Here is a 27310-nt window from a genome sequence, read left to right as displayed (position 1 = left end):
ATCCTATATATAGATAGATAGTACATAGCTACTTTATCCACAATACCTAAGAATTGTTGCTGCTGAACATCATGCCAGTACACTCTGTACTGCTTACATTTATATCTTAGTACTGTGGAAGTAGTAGTAGTAGTAGTAGTATAGTTTCTAATTCTGCTATCCTGTGTAATCCAAAAGAGGATGGCTTGCCTTTGGATGTTCCTCGTGTAATCTCTGTGAGATTCTCTTTGACTTTCTCGCCTCGAGCTTCTCATTAGGGATCTAAGCCTACCTACAAGTGCTGTAAAACAGATTTGTAATTATTTTTGAATTGAATTTGAGATTTAAAAAGCTTAGAAACACTACTGAGCCTAATTCGCTGGCTAACTAATATTTGACATCTGTTACTGTATTTATGTACTTGTTTGTTTGCTTTTTTTTACTTCACATCTCATTTGCTGAGGATGGTCAGACGAAAGAAGAAGAAGAAAAATTATAAATATTTATGCAGCAGCAGGACAAGAGCATTATTTTTTATATAATATTAATAAGGGATATTTGTGAGGTAACAGTTCTCATTATAAATGATCATTAAATTAAAAAGAAACTTAAGAAGACTGTTCCAGAGGACTATAATGTATAGTCAATATACTGCATGAAGGAATGCTTCCTATATTTCTGTCTGTGAACTTATGTAATGCATACTGTTTATGCAATTACTCAGATACATTAAGAACTAAGCATTGTTCACTGTAGTAATTAGAATAACAATCAATTATCAAAATATGTATATGTCTCATTTTTGGTGGAAAAAGTCAAGATGAGTTCTCAACTGATCCGTGTGATTTGACTTATTGAAACGTGTCTCGTCTGCACGTCTTGCATTCACACGAATCTAATTTTCTGTATAAGACAGAGTGTTAGTGTCGGGTCATCGTGTATATATTAAATGTTTTATTTAGCTATTAATTACATGTGCACGAACAGGTCGCCGTGGTTTTAAATATCTCTTACAACAACCCCCCCGGCGCGGATACCACGTCATAATTATGCGCCCAATTGATTGAGACCAAGTTTTGTCGCATTGAATGGGCAGCAGGAAAATTGTACCGAGAGCGACATTTAATTAAGCATCTGCAACATTGTGTTGTTTTTTAAAGCACATTGAAATGATTGATACAATCGAAAAAGACGAGAATATTATAAGCGAGGAAGAAGCGGCTCAATATGACCGGCAGATTCGGCTCTGGGGTCTGGACGCACAAAAGAGGTTTGAGCTCTGCTAGCTAAGCGGCTAGTTTGCTAATTAATATACCAATGTGTTTCTCTGGCTTTTGTTTCTTGATTAAGTGTTCGCTGTGCATACTAGAAATGTTATATTCATGTGTTATGGATGATTTTCCTAAATGATATATTTAAGGTTGTTTTAAAATGACTGGTAGCCCAAATACTATATTATTTGAGTGTAATACATTCTTATGTAATATTTAGAGTCCAGTGCATTTTTGACAAGAACATAAATCCGTTGATGTTGTAAAATTACCGCAAATAAATGCAATAAAGCAAACACATTGTATGATTTTTATTTATGGTTTAATCCCAAACACAAACAGTTTATTAAGTGCCCGACCAGAGAAGGGAACGTACTGGACTATTGCTACACCACCATCAGCGGTGCTTGTCGTGCTGCTCCTCGTGCCACACTGGTCCAGTCTGACCACATCATGGTGCATTTAATTCCTGCATACAGGCAAAATTAAAACTCAGCAAACCTGTTGTGAGGACATCAAAGAAGTGGATCAGTGAGGTTGTTGGGGAACTTGAGGGGTTTTTGGACTGTACAGACTGGGATGTTTTTAGGTCTGCCACCAACAGTCTGGATGAGCACACAGACACTGTGCTTTCTTTAAAGACAGCGTCATTCAATCACGCACCAGGGTGAGTTCTAACAATGAAAACCCCTGGTTCACAGCTAAACTCAGACAGCTTGGGTAAGATTAAGAGGCCGCAATCAGAAGTGGGGACAAAGGAAAATACAAGGAGGCTAAGTACAGATTTAGCTAGGAGGTAAGAAGAGCTAAAACAGAGCATGGTGAGAGAATGGAACAACAATTCCAAACTTTTCTGTCTGGAAAGGGCTTAAGGCGATCACCAATTACAAATCTAGAGCCCCCACTCTGCAACCTGCACCTGGTACTACTACTATGAGTACTACTCACGCTTTGAAAGACAATGGGACAGACCTGACCTCCCCCAGTCCTCCCCCCACCAGCCATTGATCAGCAGTAGCCCTCCTTTCCTAAATTTCCGTACCTGGATTACCGCCACAGCACCTCTGCATATTACCTGGATTACTCCCACAGCACTGTACCTCATCACCTCTGCATATTACCTGGATTACCCCCACAGCACTGTACCTCATCACCTCTTCATATTACCTGGATTACCCCCACAGCACTGCACCTCAAGACCTCTGCATATCACCTGGATTACCCCCACAGCACTGCACCTCAACACCTCTCCATATTACCTGGATTACTCCCACAGCACTGTACCTCATCACCTCTGCATATTACCTGGATTACCCCCACAGCACTGCACCTCAAGACCTCTGCATATTACCTGGATTACCCCCACAGCACTGCACCTCAACACCTCTCCATATTACCTGGATTTCCCCCACAGCATTGCACCTCTGAGGATGTATTTCATGCAGCAGCTAAAGTTTCTTCTCCCTGCGAAGATGTTGGTGAACGTATAACCTGCCATCATCGAATATATCCTCACCATCCTCCATCACAGTCTGGTTTGCTGCTGGTACAGCCAGGGACAAAGTGAAGCTGAAGCAGTCTCCCATCCCTCCAGGAGTTGTATGTCTCCAGGACCTGGAGACGTGCAGCCACGATTGCAACTGAACCCAGTCTCATCCTGGAAACGAATTCTTTCAGGCCCTCCCATTCCCTTCCGGTCCATCAGGACCTCACGCCACATGAACAGATTCTTTCCCACCGCAATCAGCCTGCTGAACACCGCCCCACTTAAAAAAAAAACAACAACTTACTGACAGTTACTTTCACACTCTAAATTATTTAATAATTGTAATTTACTGTATACAATATTTATTGAAATTTATTTACTGTATACAATATTTATTTAATTCTAGATTATGTGCATACTTCATATATGTTTGGACAGTTACTTTTACATTCGGAGTTGCACTATTTCTCATGCAAAGCCACTTTTTGTATACAGTATTTAATTTATTATAGTTTATTTAAAAACTGTGTACACATTTCATATCTGTGTATATGTTTGCACCTGACACTAAGACAAATTCCTTGTACTGTAAAGTGCTCTTTTCTGTACCTGGCAATAAAACGTTTTATTTTTTTTTTCTGATTCTGATAAAACGATTGGTCACACAGCTAATTAACATGTCAGTGCTGTGTCTCAGGCTGAGAGGCTCTCGAGTGCTGCTGGTTGGACTTAGAGGATTGGGTGCTGAAGTGGCAAAGAACCTTATACTAGCTGGAGTAAAAGCACTCACTCTTCTGGACCACGAGCAGGTATGACATTCATCAAACCCCTCCTGCTCATTAGTAGAACCAAATCCTGTGATCCATACTGGAAAAAATTGTGCCTCCAATGAAAAACTATTAATGACATTTATATTCAGGTTACTGAGGAATCAAGACGAGCTCAGTTTCTCATCCCGGTGGATGCAGATGGTCAGAATCATGCTCAGGCTTCCCTGGAACGAGCCCAGTTCCTCAATCCAATGGTAGAAGTGAAGGCTGACACAGATCAAGTGGAAAGCAAGCAAGATGACTTCTTTCTTCAGTTTGATGCAGTAAGTGTTTAAAAAGCAGTCGTTATTTCTCAGTTTAAATACTTAAAGGCTAAAATTAATTATTGGTAGTTACAGCAAGAAAGTTTCTGGGGTTTTATTGAAAGCTTTATATTTGTCACATGAACTTTACAGCACAATTAAATTCTTTCTTCGCATATCCCAGTGATGTTGGGAAGCTGGGGTCAGAGTGTAGGTCAGCCAGGTTACAGCACCCATGGAGCAGAAAGGATAAAGGGCCTTGCTCAAGGGCCCAACGAGTTGATTGATGATACAGTTGCTTGTACTCCTGACATTCTGATCAGTAACCCAGTTCATTAACCACCTTTATTAGTGTTGATTCATTAATAAATGTGAAAACATTACACTAAGTTTATTGTCGAAGAAAGCTATAAACATTTATGAGCTCACAGACACCTGCGATTTCCAGTTTGACAGGATAAAGTGTATTCCTACCTAGAAAGCATAGCAAATCTGTCCCCCTTGCCTTTGGGCTGTGGCTAGCTGTATCATCATAAGATGATAATACATGAGATTGAATCCCACTCAAGGGTTTGGACACATTCTACTCTTTATTAATTTATAGTTTTGTATGGTGCTGTGGGTCATCTGTAAATGAATTTGGTGCTGAAGTTTGTAGTGAACTAGTGCTAAATGCATGCCTTTGATTAAGTTTGTTTACAAACTGTAATGTTATTAATATACGGTCATGATCTGAATTAGAGCTGGCACTAATGTCTGTGCTCTGCATGTTGTAGAAAATTATTTAATTAACCCACTGACCAATCAGATTTAAGAAATCAGCAGCTTTTGGTAAATAATTGTTTTTTAGATAAATACTTATGAGTATAAGCATGCTCTTTTGTACATCATGGCTTTACTTTCACCGGATCCTTAACTAATAGTCAAATGTATAATAGTTTGAAAAACCTTTTGTTAAAATCTTATGACGGAGAAGTGAAGGAATGTGATTAGAATAATTTTATTAGAATAAAAGTAATTAAAATACCGTTCTCTTAGTGGCCAGTAGATGGTGTATTAATGCCATATTATTGCACTTGCACATTGTAAAAGATGCTTGGGTATTAAATATTTGATCATTCTATTATTGTTCATAATTCAGTATGTAATAGTGAATCGAATTATAACATGTTAAACAGTGTATAAGTGACACAAATGAATCTTCATTAATGTCCTGGGATGGAAAAATAAAGCTTCCCAATCAATGGAGTATTTTTACTGTTTTGTTTAAAAACCGGACCTTGGCTCATTCTTGTTTATCAGCGAATCCGTCCACATATGAATGTTCAAAGCTCAGATGAGCTGCCTTCCAGCCTGTCTGTGTTTGTCTCTGAATTCTCCCAGTGGGAGTACTAGTGAGAGTTTATAAGGAGGGTGAGAGGAGTGTTGTGAGGAGGGGGTTCGTTACAGACAGTGCAGCGCTTTTATCTGCCTCCACTGATATTTCAAAGAAATATGAGGGGGAAAGACTGGCATGCTTGGGAGTGTGTTTTGACCAGATGGCTCTTGCTGTACATCACTGAGACCAATGATTGACAGCTTTAACTCAAGGGGCATATTAACTATGTTGACAAACTCAGTTTGGTGTGTTGGTGAGCAAGAATGCGAGTTCATATGCATAATGCATAGTTCATATCAGTTTCACTGTTTTTGATGATGTTTACACAAAAATCATGACATCTTGTTAAACCGGTCATATCAATATTCCTTTCCTTTTTCCTTAGACTAGTTACATCATGGCAAAGAGGAGGAAATACTTGTTTTTATTAAACAGAAACACTTGGTGATTGGACAGTGGCAGAATGTGACAATGCAGCCTGTCCTTAAAGCTCTTGGGTCACGTACTCGTGTTTTGAGAAGTGTTCTTGATATTCAGTATTGGGTTATATAACTTTCTTAGTGTTTTGGAACCATAGCAGATTCCATGTTCTAAGTGTTCAGTGCTTATCAGCACATAGTGCTGTACTGATGTTCTAGCCAGGGAGGTTAATGACAAATGTGTAACTGTAAACAACCTTCAGTGTCAACCGATAAAATGACGATTCACTATGCCCTTGTAGGAGCCACCCAGTGTCTTCAATCTGGCACTGTGTATATCAATATCCAAGCAGTATGTAAAATGGTGGGTATTTCATGTAAACAGGCTTATCGTCAATCCAGAATGGGAGTGTGCAAGGGTTGGTGTCCTGGATAAGATGGTCCAAGCCTGCTAGTTTATTAATGAAAATAATGTGAAACATGTGCCTGCTTGGGAAAACCCTTCACATGACCAACTTTATAAAATGTAAAAGAATAAACTAATAAGAAAAATGTAATACATTATGCCCAAGCTTTTCTAGTTACGGGCTTTTCGCAGCGTCATATACAGTATATCAATCACAGTTAGTCTGTTTGCCCAGAAAAGTGAAAAGGAATATTTCACCTCCTCCTACATGCCTGAACATTTATAACATGTACTTTTACCGCATTTATCCAGAGCGATGTACGAAAGTGCTTTAAGTCTCCATCAATGAATAAATCAACACTGGTGTGCTAGATTATGAATGTAAGAAACTATCAGCCTAAACTCATCTAGCCTAATTTAATTAAAGAAAAACAGCAATTCTGCATTTATCTGTGCATTTACCTTCATAGGCTTTTGATGGCTGGTATCTGCTTGATTTAAGCATTTTACCTTTTTGCTTTGAATCGTAAATATCCAGCAACTTGATCAGAGACTTGAATTTATTGCGTGAGAGAAGCACACTTACATAGCAAGATTTCTGACATCATGGGAGAAAAGCACATTTAGCTAACAGATTTTAGATATTAATCATACTGACTCTTTTTTACCGCTGTGTTGCCAACTGGCTTCTTACCCAACAGAATTAAACAGAATTGAAATTCAAGGTTAAAAAAAAAGTCAAACCAAGACAATCTCCACATTACGTTGGGAACAATCTCTTTCAAACATAAGTGCACCCCTCACATTTCAGTAACCGTTTTATTAGATGTTCTCCTCGATATATTTTATAGTCGTCAATGTGCATTGTATAGCAGTACAGATTTCACTGTTCTCTAAAAATAACTTAACATACAGCCATTATTGTCAAAATAACTGGCAACGAAAGTGAACATGTCAAAACTGTGTCCAAAGTGTCAATATTTTGTGTGAGCACCATTGTTATCTAGCACTGCCTTATAATACTCCTGGGCATGGAATTCACCAGAGCTGCACAAGTTGTTGCTGGAATTCTTTTCCACTCCTCCATAATGACATCATGGAGATGCTGGATGTTACACATGCCGCTTCTCTACCTTCCACTTGAGGATGCCCCCAGGTGCTTAATTGGGTTCAGCTCTGGAAATATTCTTGGCCGCTCCAACACCTTCACCTTTAGCGTCCTCAGCAAGGCGGTTGCCATCTTGGCGGTGTGATGGGGTCGTTATTATATTAGACAACTGCCGGTCGGCCCAGTTTCTGAAGGGAGAGCAGCATGTTCTGCTTCAGAATGTCACAGTACATTCCCTCAATGAACCGCAGCTCCCCAGTACCAGCAGCACTAATGCAGCCCAAGACCATGATGTTACCACCACCATGCTTGATTGTTGGCAAGACACAATTTTCTTGTCAGACCACAGGACATGGTTTCAGTAATTTATGCATTTGGACAGGATGTCTTCAGCAATCCGTTTGTGGGCTTTCTTAGCCAGCTTCAGAAGAGGCTTTCTTCTGGGATAATGGTCATGCAAACCAACTTGTATGGTCTGGGCCCTGACAAGCGGACCTTCCACTTCTGCAACCTCTGAAGCAATGCTGGCAGCACTTATGTGTCTGTTTTTTGAAGCAGCTTCTGTACCTGAAGCAGAATTTCAAAATACAGTTTTAATTTCTAAGCTCATATTCATCTTTTGAACCCAAATGTCTTTAGCCTACAGCAAAAAATAAATACAATTGTTGCTTTTCCAATAGTTTTAGAGGGGATTATATATTAGTACAGTATTAGATATTGTAGCATTTATAGTCAATTAACCTGATTTTAATCAACTATTTAGAGTAGAAATTTGGATCTAAATCATATTAACTAATCTGTAGTCAGAGTGTCAAACATAAGATGATCAAGATGATTAGGATGACGTGTCTGAGTCTGGCATTCTGTTTGAAAGCCGCAGTCATTTTCATCTCGCACATTTCTGAAAAAGCGGACACTTGAATTTCAAAGTAGAACTGAAAACTGAAATAATTTGCTCATTCCTCTTACTCCCAGGTGTGTCTGACAAGATGCTCCAGAGACCTAATGGTGCGTGTTGACCAGCTTTGCACCACCAGGAACATTAAAGTCTTCTGTGGAGACGTCTTTGGTTACCATGGATACATGTTCTCTGACCTTGGCTTGGAGCATCATTATGTGGAGTGCGAGATTTATGGCAAATTTTATTTTTTTTATCTTATAGTGGCATCAATAACTAAAAGGATTTTGTGCATAGCAGTTTTAAAGTGGTCTGTTTTTCTCAGAGAGAAACCGAAGGTGGTGAAAACATCAGAAGAAAATAATGATGGCCCTGAAGTGAAGAAAATTAAAATTAATCCCAATGAGACTACCATGGTCAAAAAGGTTTGTCTCTTTATGTTAACAAAGTTGCAAATTATTAATCATTTCATGGTTTCCTTTATTTTAAGCATTTTATTCCTTTTTTTGTGTCAAGACGGCCAGTTTCTGCTCTCTAAAAGAGTCTCTAGAGGTTGACTGGACGAGTGAGGAGGCCAAACGAAATCTCAAGCGGACGCCATCAGATTACTTCTTACTGCAAGGTAATAAACATGTACATATTAGGGCTGTAATGATTCCTCAAGTAACTCGATTACAAAAATTAATCGAGGCAAATTATCCGCTTCGTTTAGTCCATTTAACTAAACAAGGAGCACTGTTTCCCACGCACCATTATTACCGATGCACCGCCCGCTAAATTCTGGGGCGCTCTGGACAGGTAACACAGAAGATGCTGCAGAATGAAAAATGGGGGAACAGGAAGAAAACAGCGAGGGCTGAGGATTCAGGCCAAAGAAAAATATATAATTTTAAACTAAAACATAGACAACACAGTACGGTGATTTTAATATTTTTATTTATATGTAGTGCGTTCAAAAAGGCCGCGTAGAGCAGAGTAGTGGAGCACGTTTGTAAAGCTGGCAATAAATACACCAAATTAGTAAGTGGAAAATTTCAAGTAGCTTTTCCGGAGAAAAGCATCACGATACTGTGCGAGAGTTAAACATGCGTGAGAATAATTTTCATAAAACAAATATTTTCCCATAACCTACTATACACGGCCACTGCAGAGGGACTTTTTGTACGCACTCTAGTTGTATTTCAATGTAATATGGCACTAAATGGGTTTAGTTTTCACAGATTTTCTTGTATGCAATTTTAGCAATAAAAATTTTAATCTTTCTAAAAAGAAAAACAAATTACTTTATTTTAGAGACCTGTCCTATTTTTTTCTCTTATTTAGTATTGCTCTTTAATAAAGAGAGACTTCTTATCTGATTTACTCGATTAATCAATGGAATAACCGTTAAAATAATCAATTACTAAAATAATCAATAGCAGCAGCACCAGTTAGGCAGATAAGTAATTACAGCATAATTAAATAGACACACAAGCATGATGCAAACAGTTTTATTTGTATCATATTCATACAAGTGTTTACACAAGAATGTCGAATTGTTATTGTAATTGGTCAGTTTAATAGGAACACCTGTACACCGGATTATTTTTGTAGATATGAAATTGTTTGGACACCTGGCAGAGGTTCAGTTTATAGAACTCATGCAGATACGGGTCAAGAAATGTAGCTGTTCACATAAAATATCAGAATTGGGACAAATGTGATCTTTTTGACTTCTGATTTTGGCATTGACTATAAATGGAAGTTGGTACTGAATGAGCTGGTTTAAGTATTTCAGAAACTACCGACCTCCTGGGATTTTCCACACAATAGTCTCTAGAGTTTAAACTGAATGGGGTGAAAAACAAAAACATCCTGTGAGCAAAGGGTCTGCAGGTTAAAGCATCTTGTTGATGTGAGAGATCAGAGGACAATAGACAGACTGGCCTGGGCTGATAAGAAGTCTATTAGAAGAACTAACTGAATTACTTTAAAAGAAGAACAAGAATCTGGGATTATCATAGCCACAGAATCACTAAAAGTGGATAATTATGACTGAGAAAACTGGATTTGGTTCAAACAATTGTTTGGTTCAGGAGTTGAATAATGGAATGTAATTAAAATATGATATTGTAATTATTCCAGCGGCACGGTCTGTTATTTTCAAGTGTTAAAAATATTTTTTGCAGTAAACACATAGGAGATAATAAGATTGTTACACCCCTAGAGTATCCATATCAACCTCTATCCATTTTCTAAATTTTCTGAAATGCCATAAATAGCCTTTAAATGTAAAACATTTTTTGCTGTTTTTCAGCTAGGTGGTGCATTACACAATCGATTCTGATATTGCCTAAAAATTGAATGGAATCAACTTTATTTTGTAAACACGTTTCTCTGTACATTGCGTTCACACTCTTCTAATTTTAGAAACCATCAAAATAATGGTTAGTATGTGGTTACGCTGTGCTGGTTTCATTGACAACATTGTCTGCTCTGATTCTTTTTATATAAAGTCACCTGGCATTCTCATAGAAGACAGCTCGTTTTTCATGACCGGCTGTCCATGACCAGTCATGTGCAGTGACTTTATAACTGAAAACACTGTCCGCCTTTCTTAAAAAAAAATTACACAGATGACTAAAAAAAGGTTTTACATGCTCCAGTACTTCATGCATAGTTGTGAACTAATGGAAACAAAAACAAGTCCTATTTGTGTGTTGAAGCATTTAAAGGTTAAGTACATTAGAGTGCTTATAAATGACATTCAACGGCTGAGCGGCTTTTGAGGAAGAACTGTTTCCTTCATGTTATCTCGCTGATTTATCTGAGGTTATGTCAGCTCACTGATGGGGTTCAGAGACAGATGGTGTGCCACTGATTTGAATCCTTTCAACCTTCATGTGAGGTCTGATGTAATTTCACAATGCAGTGTGGAGCAAAATGTAACAGCTGATTTGGTATAAATCTTGTTCATTTTTACATGTTGCTCTGCATTTTAATATTTTCAGTCTTATTTAGTATTTAATTTTCATCGGTAACAATGGGTTGGGATGGGTTAGAAAAAGAAATGGACCAAAAATGGAGCAAAAAATTGAGGTACGAGCTCGAGACACCGCTGCTAGATGGTGAAGCGAAGCCAGAAAGCGTAGATTGTGACAAATTGATAAAAGCAAAGAAGAAAAATTAAAAATAAAAGTTTAGGGATACGCAGTGTACAGTAGTGATAGTAAAAAACTAGTTTTCCCTCCGCCTCCGCTTACCCCCCCCAGGGTACTACTGTACTAGATGTGTTCCTCCAGGAAAGGGTGCTACACAAAAATAACACAAGAACATTTATTATTAGCACAAGAGATAGAAATGGATGCATGCAAAGTGACATTCTGCTAAGGGTTTTTACTGAATTTACTATTCTGGCTTTTTAGCAATTTCGGTACTGGTACTTTTATTTTAAACTCAAGCAGTAACATGAAAGTCACTCTGAAATACTGTGCATGCAATGTACTGGTTTGGTTTGTTCATAGCTAATTTTGATTCAGGTATAATACTAATGGCCTGAAGCGTATGATAAATTAGAAAGGAAACATAATGAAATAAAAATTTCTGACAAACACAGGAATTGTTTTGTAATTAAGTAGTTTTGTAATTTGGGTTTTTAAAAGATAAGATAAATTTGACAAGGAAGAAAATAACACATCTATCTGGAAACATTTCATGGAGACGTGTCTAAAAAACGAAATAATGTTTCCTCGGTGCTTGATGGTGTTTGTGGTTTACTTTGTGTCTGGTGGAAATTCTCTCAGCTGATGGTGTGGTGAGTGGGTGGTCAAGAAAGACACATTCAGTGTTTAGCAATGGTGCATGTGAATGAGTGATTATGTAATACCTGCCAAAGATCCTTAAGCATTCACATTTAAAGTTATTTAGATTTTTTATTTAGCAAAACAATTGCATGCCAATGCTCTGTTGTTTTCTCGTCATCTCTTCTCACTTATCTCTTTATTTTTCTCCTACAGTATTGCTTAAATTCCGCACAGATAAAGGTCGAGACCCTGATCCAGGTAGCTTTGCCGAGGATTCGCAGTTGCTCTTGCAGATTAGAGATGATCTCCTCGAAGCCATGGGGGTGAATCCGGAGCTACTGCCGGACAACTTTGTCAGGTCCTAACTAATATATCAACTGTTCAATCACATCTCCTATCTTATACATGGTCGTATCTTGTATCTCAAGGTCTGACTTACAGGAATAACAATTGTGTACATGCTCTGTCTTAATAGCTACTGTTTCTCTGAGATGGCTCCGGTGTGTGCTGTAGTGGGAGGAGTACTTGGTCAGGAAATAGTCAAGGTAGGCTTTCATTAAATTTTTTTTATGTTTTAATCCTCAGAGAGTGTTTTATAACGAGCATAAAGACATTCCACCAACATATTCCATGTTACGCAATTTTATCTTTGCCGTGTGTACACGTAAACCTGCATCTAATCAGTTTGCCTAAAAGATTTTAACATCAGTTCATTATATAACCACCACTCCACAGTCCAACGTCTATCACAGTTTTTCTCCATATCTCAAAAATAATTGGTTGAATGTTGGATTGTATTCATCACTGTATCCAGCAGATGAACAGATTAGATGTTAGAATTGATTAGGGCTGCAACTAAGGATTATTTAGATTTCTGATCAATCAGACGTTTATTTTTTCTTTTCTTTTCTTTTTTTGATTAAGCAGATAAAAAAAAAATCGAATTTTTAATTCAGGGTATTTATGTATTAAAGTATACTTTATAAAATGTCCAAATTAAAGATGGCTAAACTCAATATGTGGCTTTTGCATTTTTTAAATTTATAGTAGCTGCTTTTTGAAGAGTGCATGGGGGATTTCTCCAGGAACAAATTCACTCATGCTGGGTTGTTGTTTTATAAAAAGAAAAGAATTCTTTTGAGAATGCAAGGTGAAGCAATTTGCATAACATTTGTATTGTTTTTACTGATAATTGCAGATGGCAAGCTGACTCCAATATACAATATAATACATTTGTTTTGCCAATTTTTATAAAAGACATTTTGTTCATTTGTGACGATATAAACATCTAGAATATATAATAAATGTAATTTTGTATATTAATTAAATGATAAATGCATAAATTAAATATACAAACATTAAAAACAAGCATTTGAAAGCAGTAAAGCCGCAGTAAGTAACGTTTTAAAAACAGAAGTTAACTGAGGTAGTAGACAAATGCTATAAAAAGAGAGTGGAACGAAACGCAGCAAGTTAACAGGCTTGATTTGAACAAAAGGGAAAAAAAATATGCATTGGTATACAAATGCATAATCATTCACTGAAAATACAACAGTGACTAAAAATGTAATTGTTCACTGCTGCTGTTATTTACTGCTTTGAGATTTAGTGTTTGTTCGCACCGTTTTAATTGAATTCATCAATATGTCGTGAGCGAACTGATCGCACAACCCGATGCTCACGAGTCACGCCAGAACATATCCAGTGCGACTGTCCCGAAGTTAGTAAACAAACGGTTTACACGATTGCACTTCATTAAATTGTACCATTTTTACATGATGATTATACAGTTTTTGCTTATCGTGCTGATGATTCGCCTTCATCCGTGACCTGCGACGCACACTTTTTCCTGCTGCTGGTTGACCCTGAACTCTCCGCCTTTTCCCACAGCTGTGTTCTCTTTCCGTCACGCAAAACCGTAACTTGAGCATCTCAACTAATCGATAATGGCATTCGTTGACTACTTTCATTATAGATTATTATCGATTTTATCGATTAGTTGTCACAGCCCTAGAATTGATCCAAGCATGTTCAAGGTCACATCAAAGCCAGACTTTTTTAAAGAGGAATGTAAGGGCATTCTATAAATGCAAATTGGTAACAAGAAGGAATAGAGTTTCGGTAGAAACACTGATGTGTAAATAAGGGTTAGTTTGTGACCAGTGACTGTTATGTTGTATGCAGCCGAAACTTAAAAAGAACCTTTTTATTTTCATGGGACTGGGACTAGTTTTTTTTTAAACTACCTTGGCTAAAAATTTGTAAATTGGTAAAGAAAAAAAAAAAGGTTTTCACTTTTAAAAATCCTAAGCTCCTATACAGTGGAACATTCATGATCTGTGAAGGTGGTTTTCCTGATAAGGGTCTGTTTCAGGCAAATGGCATCTGCCTTCCCCATTGGAATCTGGCAGTATATGTTAAACCTTTTAGCTGCCGAAACATTTTAAATGCCAGAATCTCAAAGGTAATATTCCGGTCATTGGAATCCAATTCCTGTCAGAAATGTTGGCATAAAATCCACATATGGTTATAAACTGTCCTTGAAGCCCCACCTACTATTACCTACCTATTAGTCATTCTTGGGGTAGTGTTTAATGTGGCTAGTATTCATGTTTACACTGAATGCTGGTAAACTACAAAGTCAGATTAATGATGTAATATAAAGATGTATGTGTTTAAGGTCAACCTCATCATACTTTCTGCGTTTTGTTTGAGTCAGCTAGAGAAGCTTAGTGAAGCATGAGTGCAGTGGGTACAGTGCTGGCTGGGCAAGCCTTCACACCCACATGGTGGAGGTGGAGAGAAGCCAGGCTGTCTCGCCATCTCCTTGCATGATGAAATGGGCTGTAATTCACGCACGGTCCTTTGCTGTCCCTCACCTATCAACCACAAGTACCATAGAAAACAACAACCCCAATGCATAACTCTGAAAAGCTATTAGCAGCCGTGCCCCTGTGATGGCAAGGGTACATTTGTCATGTTTGTGGTGTGTGTTTGTGTGTGTGTGTGTGTGTGTGTGTGTGTGTGTGTGTGTGTGTGTGTGTGTGTGTGTGTGTGTGTGTGTGTGTGTGTGTGTGTGTGTGTGTTTTTAAAAAAAATAAAAAACAGGCGCTGTCCCAGAGAGATGCCCCCCACAGGAACTTCTTCTTTTTTGATGGCCTGAAGGGCAGTGGAGTGGTGGACTATTTTGGAGCCAAATGATCATAGTGAAGACCAAGGGAGAGGGGACAAAATGTAGGCACTTGAAGCAGTATGGAAAGAACAACACTTTTCAGTGTTGCAAAACATGCTTTGAACAATAAGTCCTCTCTTTGAACATAAGTCCAGCATTGTTGTTGTTTTTGGTGGGTTTATACAGGCAAACACTTACTTATTTCTGCCTACTATTATGATAAGATTGTGAAGTTTCATGGCAAATTTTGCAGTTTCCCCATTTTGTATTGACACGATTTAAATAAATAAATTTCTTTGGATTACCTGGGCAGTGTGTGCTTTTTTGTATGAGATAAAAATGTATCTGCTTTATTATCTGGACATTATTTTGTGTAATATTTGAACTGAAGGAAATGTAGCTCTCAACTTTATATGTAATTATTATAGTTGATGTTAAAAAGTGAAGTGAGAAAGAAAAGCCAAGGTGAGCACATTTATATACCAAGATCATCTGTGGTCAGGTAACTCATTTATGACCTTGGCAGAGGTGTATATACAATGACGTTTTTTGGCACAGCATTCTCAGTGACTCAGCAGCAGAAGGGAAATAATAAATGTTTTGATCTGGAAGTTTTTTTCTCAGCTGGAGAATCTGGTCTGTCCAGTCTGGTCTGCTGGAATTCCAACAAAATGGTTAAAACAACACAATTGTCAACTGTTAGTGATTGCCACCAGTTGTGCTAGAGACATGCAAAGCAAGCGATTTAGCTGATAGATTGGCCAGAAAGGAGTGCTCGACACCAGATACCACCAGTCTGTGGTTCACTGTTGCCAACACTGGAACAGGATACACTGGAACAGGATACACCAGTTAGACAGGTGCAGAGGAGGTGTGGCCCTTAAACAAAACACTTTTGTCTTTACACAGACAAGACATTTAATAAAATTATAGGTATTATAGGCCAAATGCTGTCATGTGTTAACTGCTTTATTTTCCTCTACTGTGGACTTTGATCTGTTGTGTCTGGAGCAGTGTCATGGGAATAGATATGATGGCTATGAACTGGTCTTTGTACTGTACGATAGATTCTGATGAGCTGAAAAAAACGGTCAGCATTCTGGCTGCTTGGCAACTATGACCGCTGGTAAATAAACAAATGTTCTCTCTTTGGTGAAAGGACGCATTAAAAGGGCAAAGTCAATGCCGTAAGACGCACATTGCGCTTTTACCCAGTTAATAGAAGGCAGGATTAATTACTAACAGAGCCCCGCTTGAGGAGTTATGTCCCCTTTACACATGGTGCTCTTCGCTACCTGCAGTCCATTTCCTCTGGCTTTAATTTGGCCAGTTATTACGCTGTCACCAGACCTAATTTAAGGAAAAATAAGCTCTGATTCGTTCAAACCGTTCCACAGACGATGCCATCTCCACGACCCTCCATCTGGCCCTCACCCACCTGGACAATAAGGACGCATATGTACGGATGATGTTCATAGACTTCAGTTCAGCATTCAACACAATCATCCCTTAGCATCTGATTGAGAAGTTGAGTCTACTGGGATTGAACTGGGACCCCTCAGGGCTGTGCGCTCAGCCCACTGCAGTTTACTCTGCTGACTGTGTAGCAATGCACAGCTTGAATCACAATCAAGTTCCTTGAGGCTCCTCAACACAAAAACTGAACTGAAACTTGCACGTGCACACACACTCATGCGTGTTACTGAACTGCTAAAATCTGAACCCAAACACACACTCATTTCACACATCCATGTCGTCAGTACCACCCGTATTATATAATTTTATTACAACTATTTACATGCTGTTTTTTGCACATCTATTTGACTGCTGCTATAGTTGTTTTGCACAACCTTCTATGTTTACATGTTGTGTTTAATTACAAGTACACTCCTGTGTCCAGTTCTCTCTTGCACACTGCACTGTACAATACATTGTAGGTGTACTGGTGGCACTATTTCATGTTTTGTATATTTGTCCTACACTGTCTTTTGTTGCACTGTTTGCACCAGGTTGCACATGATGCACTTTATTTGGTGAGGAAACTTACTTGAATCCTTAGCTCTGTGTTTTTCTGTTATGTGGCTTTGTTTTTTAATTGTTTAGCACCAGGGTTCTTGAGGAACGTTGGTTTATTTCATTGTGTACTGTCAGCTCTATATGGTTGAAATGACAATAAAAGCTACTTGACTTGATTAATCCTCTGTATGAGCCATGACATTGCTGGGTTTTTTTCCCCTTCATTATTTGCATGTTTAGGACCAATTATGATGACTCATTAGCATAGAACAAAACAACACTTATTTTTAGACTGTCCCTCTCTGATATACAGTGCATAAACCAAACACTACTGGGTAAAAACAAGTCCCCACGTATAAGGAAACGAATGTATTAAAAAAACAGACCGGGTTCTTGACCAGCAATTTAATCATGGAGTAAAGTAACCCGTCTTTCCTGTTTAAAATAATTAGTCCTACTTTGCAGGTAAGCCTTAAACTGTAACAGAAGACACAAACAAAATATTAATACATTGAGTTATTCATTGGGTTAACACGCCTGGCGGGTATAAAATCATACTAACGGGTTAGTGATTGTGATTCTGACAATGCTAAATTAACTAGTAAACAAAATTTGTGCAGTGTACCTAGTTGCTATGTGATCTTAAACACTATATTTTTAAGCACATCACTCGAGAATAGTCATATTTCTCTTTATTTTAAAAAGGCAAAGGGGAAAAAACATACCAAAATTCATATAGAAAATTTATAGAAAAAAGTCAAACAGCAAATATACAAGGCTAGAAAATGAGATTGACATAAGCTTGAGCATAGTGTGATGATCACAGTTCACACTTAAGGCCTTTCCCTCAGGGAGAGAGTGCATCAGAGAATACAGCTATCCACAAGAAGCCACACACACTGTCCACAGGAAGTGGTATATGCCACTGCTTTACACAGGAAATCATAAGACAGGCAGTCACAAGACAGACCGCTGGTACTCAGTATGCTCAGAAATACAGTACAGTACCCACGTGAAAAAAGAGGACCAAAAAAGGAGAGTGCTAACAGTTTTCACATGGTTTACCCACAGACATCACGTATGCGGTTTGTTAGATACACGCCTATGATCTCCATGTGAGAACAATGGCAACATGCAAGCAATGTAACTGAAAGCCCCAGAGGATTACCTTTTAATGAGCCTACATATCAAAAATTTTATCTTCAAGTTGGGGGGGGGGAAATGGGTCTGGCTCAGTTTCTCCTATAATCTTATTGCAGCAAAAGACACAAAAATTTTAATTACAGCAGAAATAAACAGCATGTTTTGCTTCATACTTCTTTGTAGTTTTATTGGGGTTTTTTAAATGTTTTTTTTACAAAACAAATGGTAATATAAATACATACAGTGTGTTTCCCAGAGAACTAAACTTTATCTCCATGCTCGTTCAATCTGGTTGATCTTTAAAAGCCTTGTTTATAGGACATAAACATCTTCCAAATAATTCATGAAAATAACTTTAGTTTACAGCAGTAGCTTATAGTTTTTCAACCAAATACATTAGCTATGTCTTTACTCCTCACTAAGGACCAAGCATTAAAAAATGGGACAAAAATAAATCAATTGCTTTGTTTCTCAGAATAGATATTTATAGTATTTTTTTTATGATAATGTTAATACACTAATCCTGTTTTAAAATCTGGACGCAATTAAAATGTCCAAATCGAAATAATTCAGCGAATATTAAGATCTAGTTCTTGGATTTTGTTAACCTCCCTGCATTGGTCCATAAAAAGTTTAAGAAAATGTGAATCTGGCAAACAGTTTTCAAACAAAAACAAGGAACTGCTAAGTACTTTAGTTTCCCCAAAATATACACGATACAACGGGATGAGAACGGACAGTTCCTTCCATCTCTTGCTTGTTGCCATTATCTCCCAAATTATGTACATACAAGTTCATTACAAATATTAACACTGCTACCCAGCCATTTGGATAGCCTGTGGTCTGGAGGGTCCACACGGCTTCCGGCCACAATTCTAGTGCCTCCATTGGAGGTGATCATTCTTTGAAATGAGTGGTGAATGTTCTGTTCCAAAGTGTACATACAGGTGGGAGCACCAAGGCACTGACCCTTTACCCCACCACCCACCCCACCCCAAACACCGTTCACTGACTGCCCCTGCTAAATCAAGCACATGTAGGTTTTTAAAGGGTGATGTAAGGCACGTTCACCACACTGAGTTCGCTTTTGAGGAAGTGTGTGGTTTTGAAAGGCCTGTCTGTCTCAGTCACCTGACCATCTCATTTACTAGTGCCTTTTTTCCTGTGCTGTAACACAGTATTGTTCTGTAAGGCAGCTAAGAGCAGATACAGCATTTCAGTGCCTGAGGTACAACCCATCCTTCCAATTGGTGCTTTCTGAAGACCTGGATAGACTGAATTTTGGCATTTGGTTTTAGAACGCTTGTCATACTTGGTACCCAGTGTTCACACTAGCAAGGCACTGTTGTTGCTTACAGTTTGTAAAATATAAAAATGTATGCATCTCACCCATTTATCTCCCTTGAGTGTATTTTATATTGTATTTAAGACCACCAGAATTGAATTTGTGCTTTTTCTTAATATTTCGAGTGGAAAATGGTTGAATAGGGAAACAAGAAGTTAAATTTAATGAGGAGAGGTTTGCAGGACAAATAAGCACGTGGCACAGGATGCTTCTGATCCATTTTTTGTTTTGTCACTTTACTGTAATTGCTTATTTGCATAGCACTGAAAAAAATATTGCATTAAATGCTGCCCTGTTTCAGCACGCACATCTGTGTTGCATGCTTATGTAGAAAATTAACAATCACATATTGTTCTGTTTCTTGCTAGTGTAAACACAGTGTTTAGAGTAAAAAAAAAAACGCAAATGTAATTTAGATCATAACCATGAATGATCTATATTGATGAATTGGCCACTCTCTAAATATGCTTTTTTTTGACACATTTGTTGACCCATCAGATTCTTTGAGTACCCAGGCCTTCAGGTTGGTCAAAAACAAAAACTCAATTTCCCGAAAAAATTAAACATATCCAACCGATTGTGCTTTACAGCATCACAGATCTTTACAGGCACAAGCATTTCTCCCCTTTACCATGCCCCCACACCAACACACACTTCAGTCACTTGCTACATGAAGCTCCTCCCAAAAGAGACAGGAAAAAAATAGACAACATATACAACCGAGAAACAACAAAAACATAAGAAACCAAAAAAAAAAAACTCCACAGTGCATTCTGGGCCTGCAGAAATGTCCCCGAGCCAGTGCAGTAGATTAGAGACTGTGTTAGGGAGCGCCGGCACCCCCCCCTGCAGTGCCAAATACCCGTCCGTTTATCTGAGCTGGTAGAGGGTGCTGATTGTGTCGGATAGGAAGGCGACCAGGCCACGGTACAGGCCTCTCCAGTTCTGCCACTGCGCGCCTTCGTTCTGAAACACACGCAAAGAATGTGGAAGTAAGTGGATGTTGACTAAGCACAAATACCTTGGACACAGTGAATTCAGGTCATGCTAGAGTGTGATAACAGTAGATAGTTAGCATCTCATTAGTGTGCTTATTTAAGATTGTAAACCTCAGAATCAACTCTAAAGTAAAATCATATGCAAAGCAAATTTCTAATAAAACTGCTTACAGACCAGACTTTTCTCCACTTAAGTGACAGCTAGACACAACAAACACATATCTCACAAATACAAAACAGTGATGTTCCCATCTCTATGTGTGTGCACTGGTGACAATGAGACAGCAACAACAAAGATAGTGATGCGTATCTGTGTGTGTGTGTGTGTGTGTGTGTTTGTGTGCGTGCGTGTCTACGTATCAGAAATGTTTTTTTGCAAAGCTTTCCCTGCTAGACAATGTCTGCAACAACAGTCTGGTGAGATGCTATTCAACAACTGCTGTGAGTCATCATCTAAAAATAGCCTTGAGTGAAGAGACATCAGGAGTCAGTTAGTTAGTTAATAACTGACAGATCACTTCTTTAGTCCCTAAAAAGTGGCAAAGAAATCACTAGAGCATGTACAGAAGGGGAGCAGAAGTAACTGCACGGTGAGCAGTCAGCACCGGGGTTATACGAGTACACAGGAGCAAAAGACATCCAACAGGTCATGAACTGTTACTACAGCCCAGTTGCCACAACAGAGTCCACCCTATCATTATAACCTTAATCAGGCTGCAGTAAGTAAACAAGCTCCTGGTCATTGATTCTTTAAGTTGCAAATTCTACAACGAGCGACCTCTAATCTGTCAGTGTTATGAGCAAGCTGAAGACTTAAACCACCTTGAAGGGAACTTTAATCAATAATGACTTGTGCAACAAAAAACTGTATAGCAACATAATGTTTCATAGTAATATAATTAAAAATCAATTTTTCTACAGAAAACCGTCACTAACCACAATATATATTATTCCAATATCCTATAAATATTAATTTTTAATCATTTCTGCACTTATTTTTACCATAACAACCTGTGAATGGTTTCTCTTTGCTTCAGTGAGCTTCCTTTCTCTGCTTTGTTTTGTGTATAATTGTAAAAGTTTACAGGAAGCAACAAAAGGTCCAGGAAGAAATGACCAAACAGACGCACTACTCTACTGCCACACTGAGATTCGTTTGAAAAACACAGAGTAAAACCTGGGATCTTTTAAACATCCCACTGAAAAGGATGCTGCACAAAGTCATAGCAAAGGACTATTATAAAAGCTATGGAAATAAACCAAAAGTTCTATATAGCCACAAAAATGGTACATTCTGTAAGTGTGTTGCACATTACTGCATTGTTGGCTATTAGAGAATTAAAAAACTAATAATAATCTATTTAAAAAAATTACATGGATTTAAAAAAAAATAATTGTTGTCTATATAGAGCAAGGAGAATATACATTTTCTTTCTCAGACTGTACAGTTTATTATATTTCATCAGTTTAGTTAAAAAAAAAAAATAAAAATAAAAATATATATATATAGTGTTTATGTACTGCTTAGAGGTGTATCCCGGTTCTGTGTATCTTTCGATGTAGTGATTGAACAGGATAAGAGAAAATGCAATGCGGGTGAGCGAAACAAACTAAACAAGTTAGAAGAGCAGTGAGAGTGAAAGGAAACATGCGTTCAGTATATACACTTATTCCCCTCCACATACACACACTCATACAGCCGAATTGTTGTTCCATTGCTTGAGGAAGTACCTGTAATTTTTGACAGGTCCTGAATAAACAACATTTGCGTCGTGCGCCGTGAAAGCATCCTGGTATCAGAGTTCGGTGGAGCAACAAAACATGCTGCGCATGTGATTCCCCAAGCAGCAGGATCAACCATACAACATACCGGTATTATTGCTTTTTTTAATTTGTACAAAGCATTGCTTCTGTGATTGTGTAACAGACCAAGTGAAAGTGTTACACAAAAGGGCTACAATGCACTTTGGGTACACGATTGTGAGAATGACGAACGTGCCAGGTGTGTGTGTGTGTGTGTGTGTGTGTGTGTGTGTGTGTGTGTGTGTGTGTGTGTGTGTGTGTGTGTGTGTGTGTGTGTCGAAGTGTGTCTACTGGGTATGTTTGTGTATTTCTGTGTGTGTGTACATACAAGGGTGTGTAGGTTGGAGCACTCAGAGTGCTGGAATAGTGCGGTGACATCATGTGTGTTTGTCTGAGAGACGAAGAGAAGGGAGGAGGGGGAGTTGGTTTGCATGGGGGAGGGAGAGATTAGACTGTGTTTACTCCCTGCCTGCTCCACGAGCAGAATCCTCACGCGATACGATAGGAAGATCGAGAGCAGCAGAAAGACAGAGGCAGGAAGGAAGGAAGGAGGGAGGAAAAGAGAGAGGGGGAAAAAGCGAGAACAGGAGAGAGCGAGTGCACGAAAGAGAGAGAAGGCATCAGGTTCAACCACTACAGGAAATCTGACTCCAGTCAAAACACTAGCCATGGTGAATACCACATTGATCCATTTACTACAAACCCCACTGGAGGCTAAATGCACGCACACACTTGCACATTTTCACAAACACTGTCGCTGACACACGTCACACCAATCACTGTTACACAAAACAAGGCAAAGACTGAGCTATACAGCAGCACAGATATTTGAAAACAAGCTGGTTCCTCACCATTCTATGCAGGTAAACAGCATTCATCTCATCTCCTATGGTTCTCAACTGGATAGCCACTCTGCCCACCACTTGTTCCTCCTCCACAGACTCCTCAACAGCCCCGGATCCACGCCGGCTTGATTGTCCTGAGGAGCTACTGCTTTCGGGAAGGAGATCGGGCAAGGGCTGTTGCCTCCTGCTGGGACATGACCTCTCCTGCTCAGTTCCTGAAGGATAAGAAAAATAAATAAAATGACTATCAGAGAGTTCCATCTCGTACTATAAAACCCAGTATAATTTTGTAGATAGGAACAAGCCTCCTTGCTCCCTCAGGTTACTAGACCGCCCTGACCACAAACTCTGACATAAAACATTTGTACAGTGTAAAGACATTATCTCCAAAGGAAGGAACTTACAGGACTTCGCAAGCTCAACTAAACAGGCATATCTCTGACAATCATGGACACGAACAGCCTGAATGAGAAGGTCAAGCTCTAGTCCAAAAATTTCAGCAGGCACGTTAAAGTTTTCTGCTTTAAAGTTTGTGGATTATCTCATAATCTTCTTAATCCAAGTCTAGAAATTAAAAGTCTTTAATTAGAAATAGATGCATTATGAAACAGTAACTACACATAAAGGATGATGCCTTAATTATATGTTTCAGGTTAAAGTTCTTTATTTTCTGTACTAGTGTGCACTTTATGTGTGTGGGGCTGAGCTCTGCTAATCCTTCAAGCAGGTGACTGAACAGAGCGAGTAATACTGGGAGAGCTGTGGTGTTCTGGCTTGTTGCCAGGGTAACTGTAAGCCCATGCAGCCTGAGATGAAATGCAGCCATTGGTGGACGTGAACAAGAGCGGTGTGGTGATTGGATGGACAGTATTTATGTGTTTGTTCGGGGGGGCAGGCCAAAAGCCTGCAGCTTTTAAAAGGAGGTGGCAAAAGAGCAGAGCCGCAAGGGTTCAACTGAGGCTACGATAGTGAATGACGATGTGTGGAAATTTTTGGAAAGATATCGTGAACAATAACTGCCAGACCAACACACTGCAAGGAAATTGCTCAGTGCAGCACTGGCATTCTGACACTATGTGTAGGGTTGTGCTCTGCAGGAAGCCATTTGCCCTGGGCAAGTTGAAACATGTCCTTTTATTCCAAACTCAGTGGCAAAAAGCGCTTCCTGGAATCTCAACCATAATTATTATCGCTAGTGTTTTCTGAATCTAGGAATTTATGACAGACTCTACTCAATTAAACACACTGTTAAGCATACTTTAGTAGGTCAATTGTATATGATGCAGGCTGACAATACCTGAGCTATCTCTAAGTGGACCTTCCTGTTGGGGGGAACATTCCGTGCTCACGGTGTCCTGTGTAGGGATAACGGGTGCTGATGCAGTGCTGGTATGAGTAGACACGGTCCTGCGTCGTTGTCTGGATGGCAGAATCTGGCTTCCGATGGGCCGTAGTACCTCCATCCTGCAGGTCTGAGTTTGCACAGGGCTCTGACCATCCACCCTACTATTCGGATGTGGCCGGGCCATGGCAAAGAAAAGCGGCTGTAGCAAGTGATGAAAAAACGAAATCATTTCCTCAACACATGGCTCTTTATTAAAGATGAAGGAACATTTTCAGTGTTCATTTATGTGCAAACAACAATATGCATGAATATAATAATAATGATAATAATAATAATAATAATAATTAAGCATTGTGACTATACAGAACAATTTTTACATTTTGTATTGTTTTCAGGAGAGTTCAATTACTGGTCCTTCTGGATTTGCAAAGAAAATCAAGCCATAACTAAGTCGATTTAAAAATATTACGTTCACACTAGAGGACAGTAGTTTGCAATATCTGTTTTGTAAAATCCTACCCTTTTTCCTATAAGATTTTATTAAAATTTAAAGCGTATTTAATTTAATTGAATGCTTCAAAGTCCAAAATTAACCCACTATTTCTCTGAACAATGAAATACTACAATGTATTTAAAAAAAAAAAAAAAAACACGCAGGAAGGAATACATCACTTTATTTCAAAACAACACGATTTTTTTTCCTTCTGTTGGCTCCAGGCCAGTACACAGAATGGCCGTTAGGGGGCGAGCGCGAGTGGCGAACCGGCTTGTTTGTAAACAAATCCGTGCAGGTAGCGGTAATCAGAACCGCGCGCGGCTTCGGTGCGACACCCGTTTACACATGAACAACCAAAAATATATCATTTTACACGCTTGTGAAAGTGAAATCATCTGAGATAGGACATTTCCGAGTTGCAACACTGGCTGAGATATTTATCAGCGTTTCTTTTTGCCTATAGATTGCCCGATCTGGAAAATCTGAAGTGATGGAAAAGTAGAGCATGATGGTTATTATATACAGTGAGACGGGACTGAGGAAACTTTTACAAGTGGAAATAGAAACGAGACTTTGGCTGTAATTGTTTTGACTTGCGTTCATCTTCTGATACGGCTGTTGCGAAACGATTCCCGGGGCCAGCGCGTGCGTGCGTCCACAGAAGAGCTCCGCTACGGATGCACGCGCTGGCCCCGGGAATTGTTTTGCAATGGTGCATGCTTTGAACTTTCACACTGTGTGTCCGATTGTATGGAAATAAGCACCAAAGTCAGGACTCTGACAGCTTTAACTAACACGATCAGTGACGCGCGCGCTTGCGTGTTAGACACGCACCGCCACAACATGATCAAAACACTAAAAAACTACAGGTACACCATCACCTCACACACTCAGGCAGCAGTGCACGCGAAGACAAACAAGGACACGTGAGGACAGCGTTGAAAACATTTCCCTTGCAATAAAATGCGTGACTCTTACCCGTGAAAGAAGTGTGTCTGTGTGTAGATATCAGTCCAGTGCTCGTGCGTGCGTGTCGTCAACAGGACACTTCGGTGGTTTATTTTTTGCACTCGGGTCTTTCCGCGTAAAAAAAAAAAAAATCAACACCACGCTTATTCCTTATATCTCCTCGCGATCCGCTCGAACTACGGACTAAACTCCGTTCATGGTGCGCAATAGTGGTTTCTGACGTGTCCCGCGACGTGACCGCGCGCCTGATGTCGCGTCGAGCGCCGAAAGGCGAGCTTCAAATAATGACATGAGCTCGCGCGCACTCGCGCGAAAAGCTCGTGTTAGGTTTTTTTTTTTTTTTTTTTGGCCACGCCCTTTGTGTCTCTGCGTGTCCCGTAACAAGTCCTGACATGCTTCTCGCTCCGAACACGCACCACCTTCCACATCCCACCCCCACCCCCCACCCCGCCGTCACTGCCACGCGCATGTGCACCAAAACCCCGCCTCGCGTGCAAACATTGGCCAAGGAAGTCCACACGGATGCATTTAACCAGCTAATCCAAAATGTAAGAGGCGGGACTTTGTCTAGAATAGATTACAAAACAAAACCATGTAAACAGCACTTTGATTCGTTGAACCTTCTTTTTTTCTTTCCTTTTTCTTTTCCTTTTTTTCTGTTGGTTGCTTGCGAACATACAATACTTGATTGTTTGTTTTATTACAGTTTAATTACTGTCACACTCGCAGGCCAAACAATTTATACATAAAATCAAAAGGGAAATCCAAGTATATATCGAAATATATATCTTCTTCTTCTTCTTCTTTCGGCTTCTCCCATTAGGGGGCGCCACAGCAGATCATCCATCTCCACACCCCCCTGTCCTCTACATCTGCCTCTTTCAACCCAACCACCTGCATGTCTTTCCTCACCCACATTCATAAACCTCCTCCTTGACCTTCCTCTTTTTCTCCTTCCTGGTGGCTCCATCCTCAGCATTCTTCTACAGATATACCCCATGTCCCTCCTCTGAACATGTCCAAACCATCTGAATCACATCTCCCTTACCTTGTCTCCAAAACATGTGCTGTCCCTCTAATAAACTCGTTTCTAAAAATTATTTGGAGGATGCAGGCATCGATCCCGCTACCTTTAGCATGCTAAGCGAGCGCTCTAACATTTGAGCTAATCCCCCTATCTTATATATAAATATATAATCTAAAAATATATATAAATAAATATATAAATATCTCATTGGCAGGCCGTGCTTTTCACACATAGGCCTTCAGTGGTGTTCTGCCTGAATCAATCCATCTCTCACTACCATCATTATGACGCCATGGCTACCATCAATATTCTACAAAAACGCAGTATAATCGAGCTCTGCATCACAGACAGG

The 27310-nt window shown here is 39.2% G+C and overlaps 2 protein-coding genes and 1 long non-coding RNA gene across 3 annotated transcripts; 2 read left to right on the top strand and 1 right to left on the bottom strand.

Annotated features, from left to right (window-relative positions):
* Positions 1–1016: 1016 nt before the first annotated feature.
* Positions 1017–18201, top strand: sae1 (SUMO1 activating enzyme subunit 1). The gene is made up of 9 exons (XM_083549151.1): positions 1017–1249; positions 3434–3545; positions 3656–3829; positions 8095–8240; positions 8343–8442; positions 8534–8639; positions 12013–12157; positions 12275–12344; positions 14908–18201. The coding sequence occupies exons 1-9, from the start codon at positions 1149–1151 to the stop codon at positions 14998–15000; spliced, it is 1047 nt and encodes a 348-aa protein (XP_083405277.1). The 5' UTR covers positions 1017–1148; the 3' UTR covers positions 15001–18201.
* bbc3 (BCL2 binding component 3) lies at positions 17665–24650 on the bottom strand (the record flags this gene model as incomplete). Its single annotated transcript, XM_083549152.1, has 3 exons — positions 17665–20441; positions 23128–23336; positions 24419–24650. 3 exons carry the CDS (start codon positions 24648–24650, stop codon positions 20346–20348), a joined length of 537 nt encoding a protein of 178 aa, XP_083405278.1. The 3' UTR covers positions 17665–20345.
* Positions 24539–26216, top strand: LOC310730275. The gene is made up of 2 exons (XR_014534789.1): positions 24539–24674; positions 25953–26216. It is a non-coding gene; the product is annotated as an uncharacterized lncRNA (long non-coding RNA).
* Positions 26217–27310: the final 1094 nt, after the last annotated feature.

This window comes from Silurus aristotelis, assembly GCF_946808225.1.
Source record: "Silurus aristotelis genome assembly, chromosome: 8".
Taxonomy (NCBI): Eukaryota; Metazoa; Chordata; class Actinopteri; order Siluriformes; family Siluridae; genus Silurus; species Silurus aristotelis.
The sequence above is the reverse complement of the archived record's forward strand: the minus strand, read 5'-3'. Positions and strand labels throughout refer to the sequence as shown.

Coding starts and splice junctions, on each gene's coding strand:
- sae1 (XM_083549151.1), top strand. CDS start 1,149: ATGATTGATACAATCGAAAAAGACGAGAATATTATAAGCGAGGAAGAA. Junction 3,830..8,094: donor TCTTTCTTCAGTTTGATGCA/GTAAGTGTTTAA, acceptor TCTTACTCCCAG/GTGTGTCTGACAAGATGCTC. Junction 8,443..8,533: donor AGACTACCATGGTCAAAAAG/GTTTGTCTCTTT, acceptor TTTTGTGTCAAG/ACGGCCAGTTTCTGCTCTCT.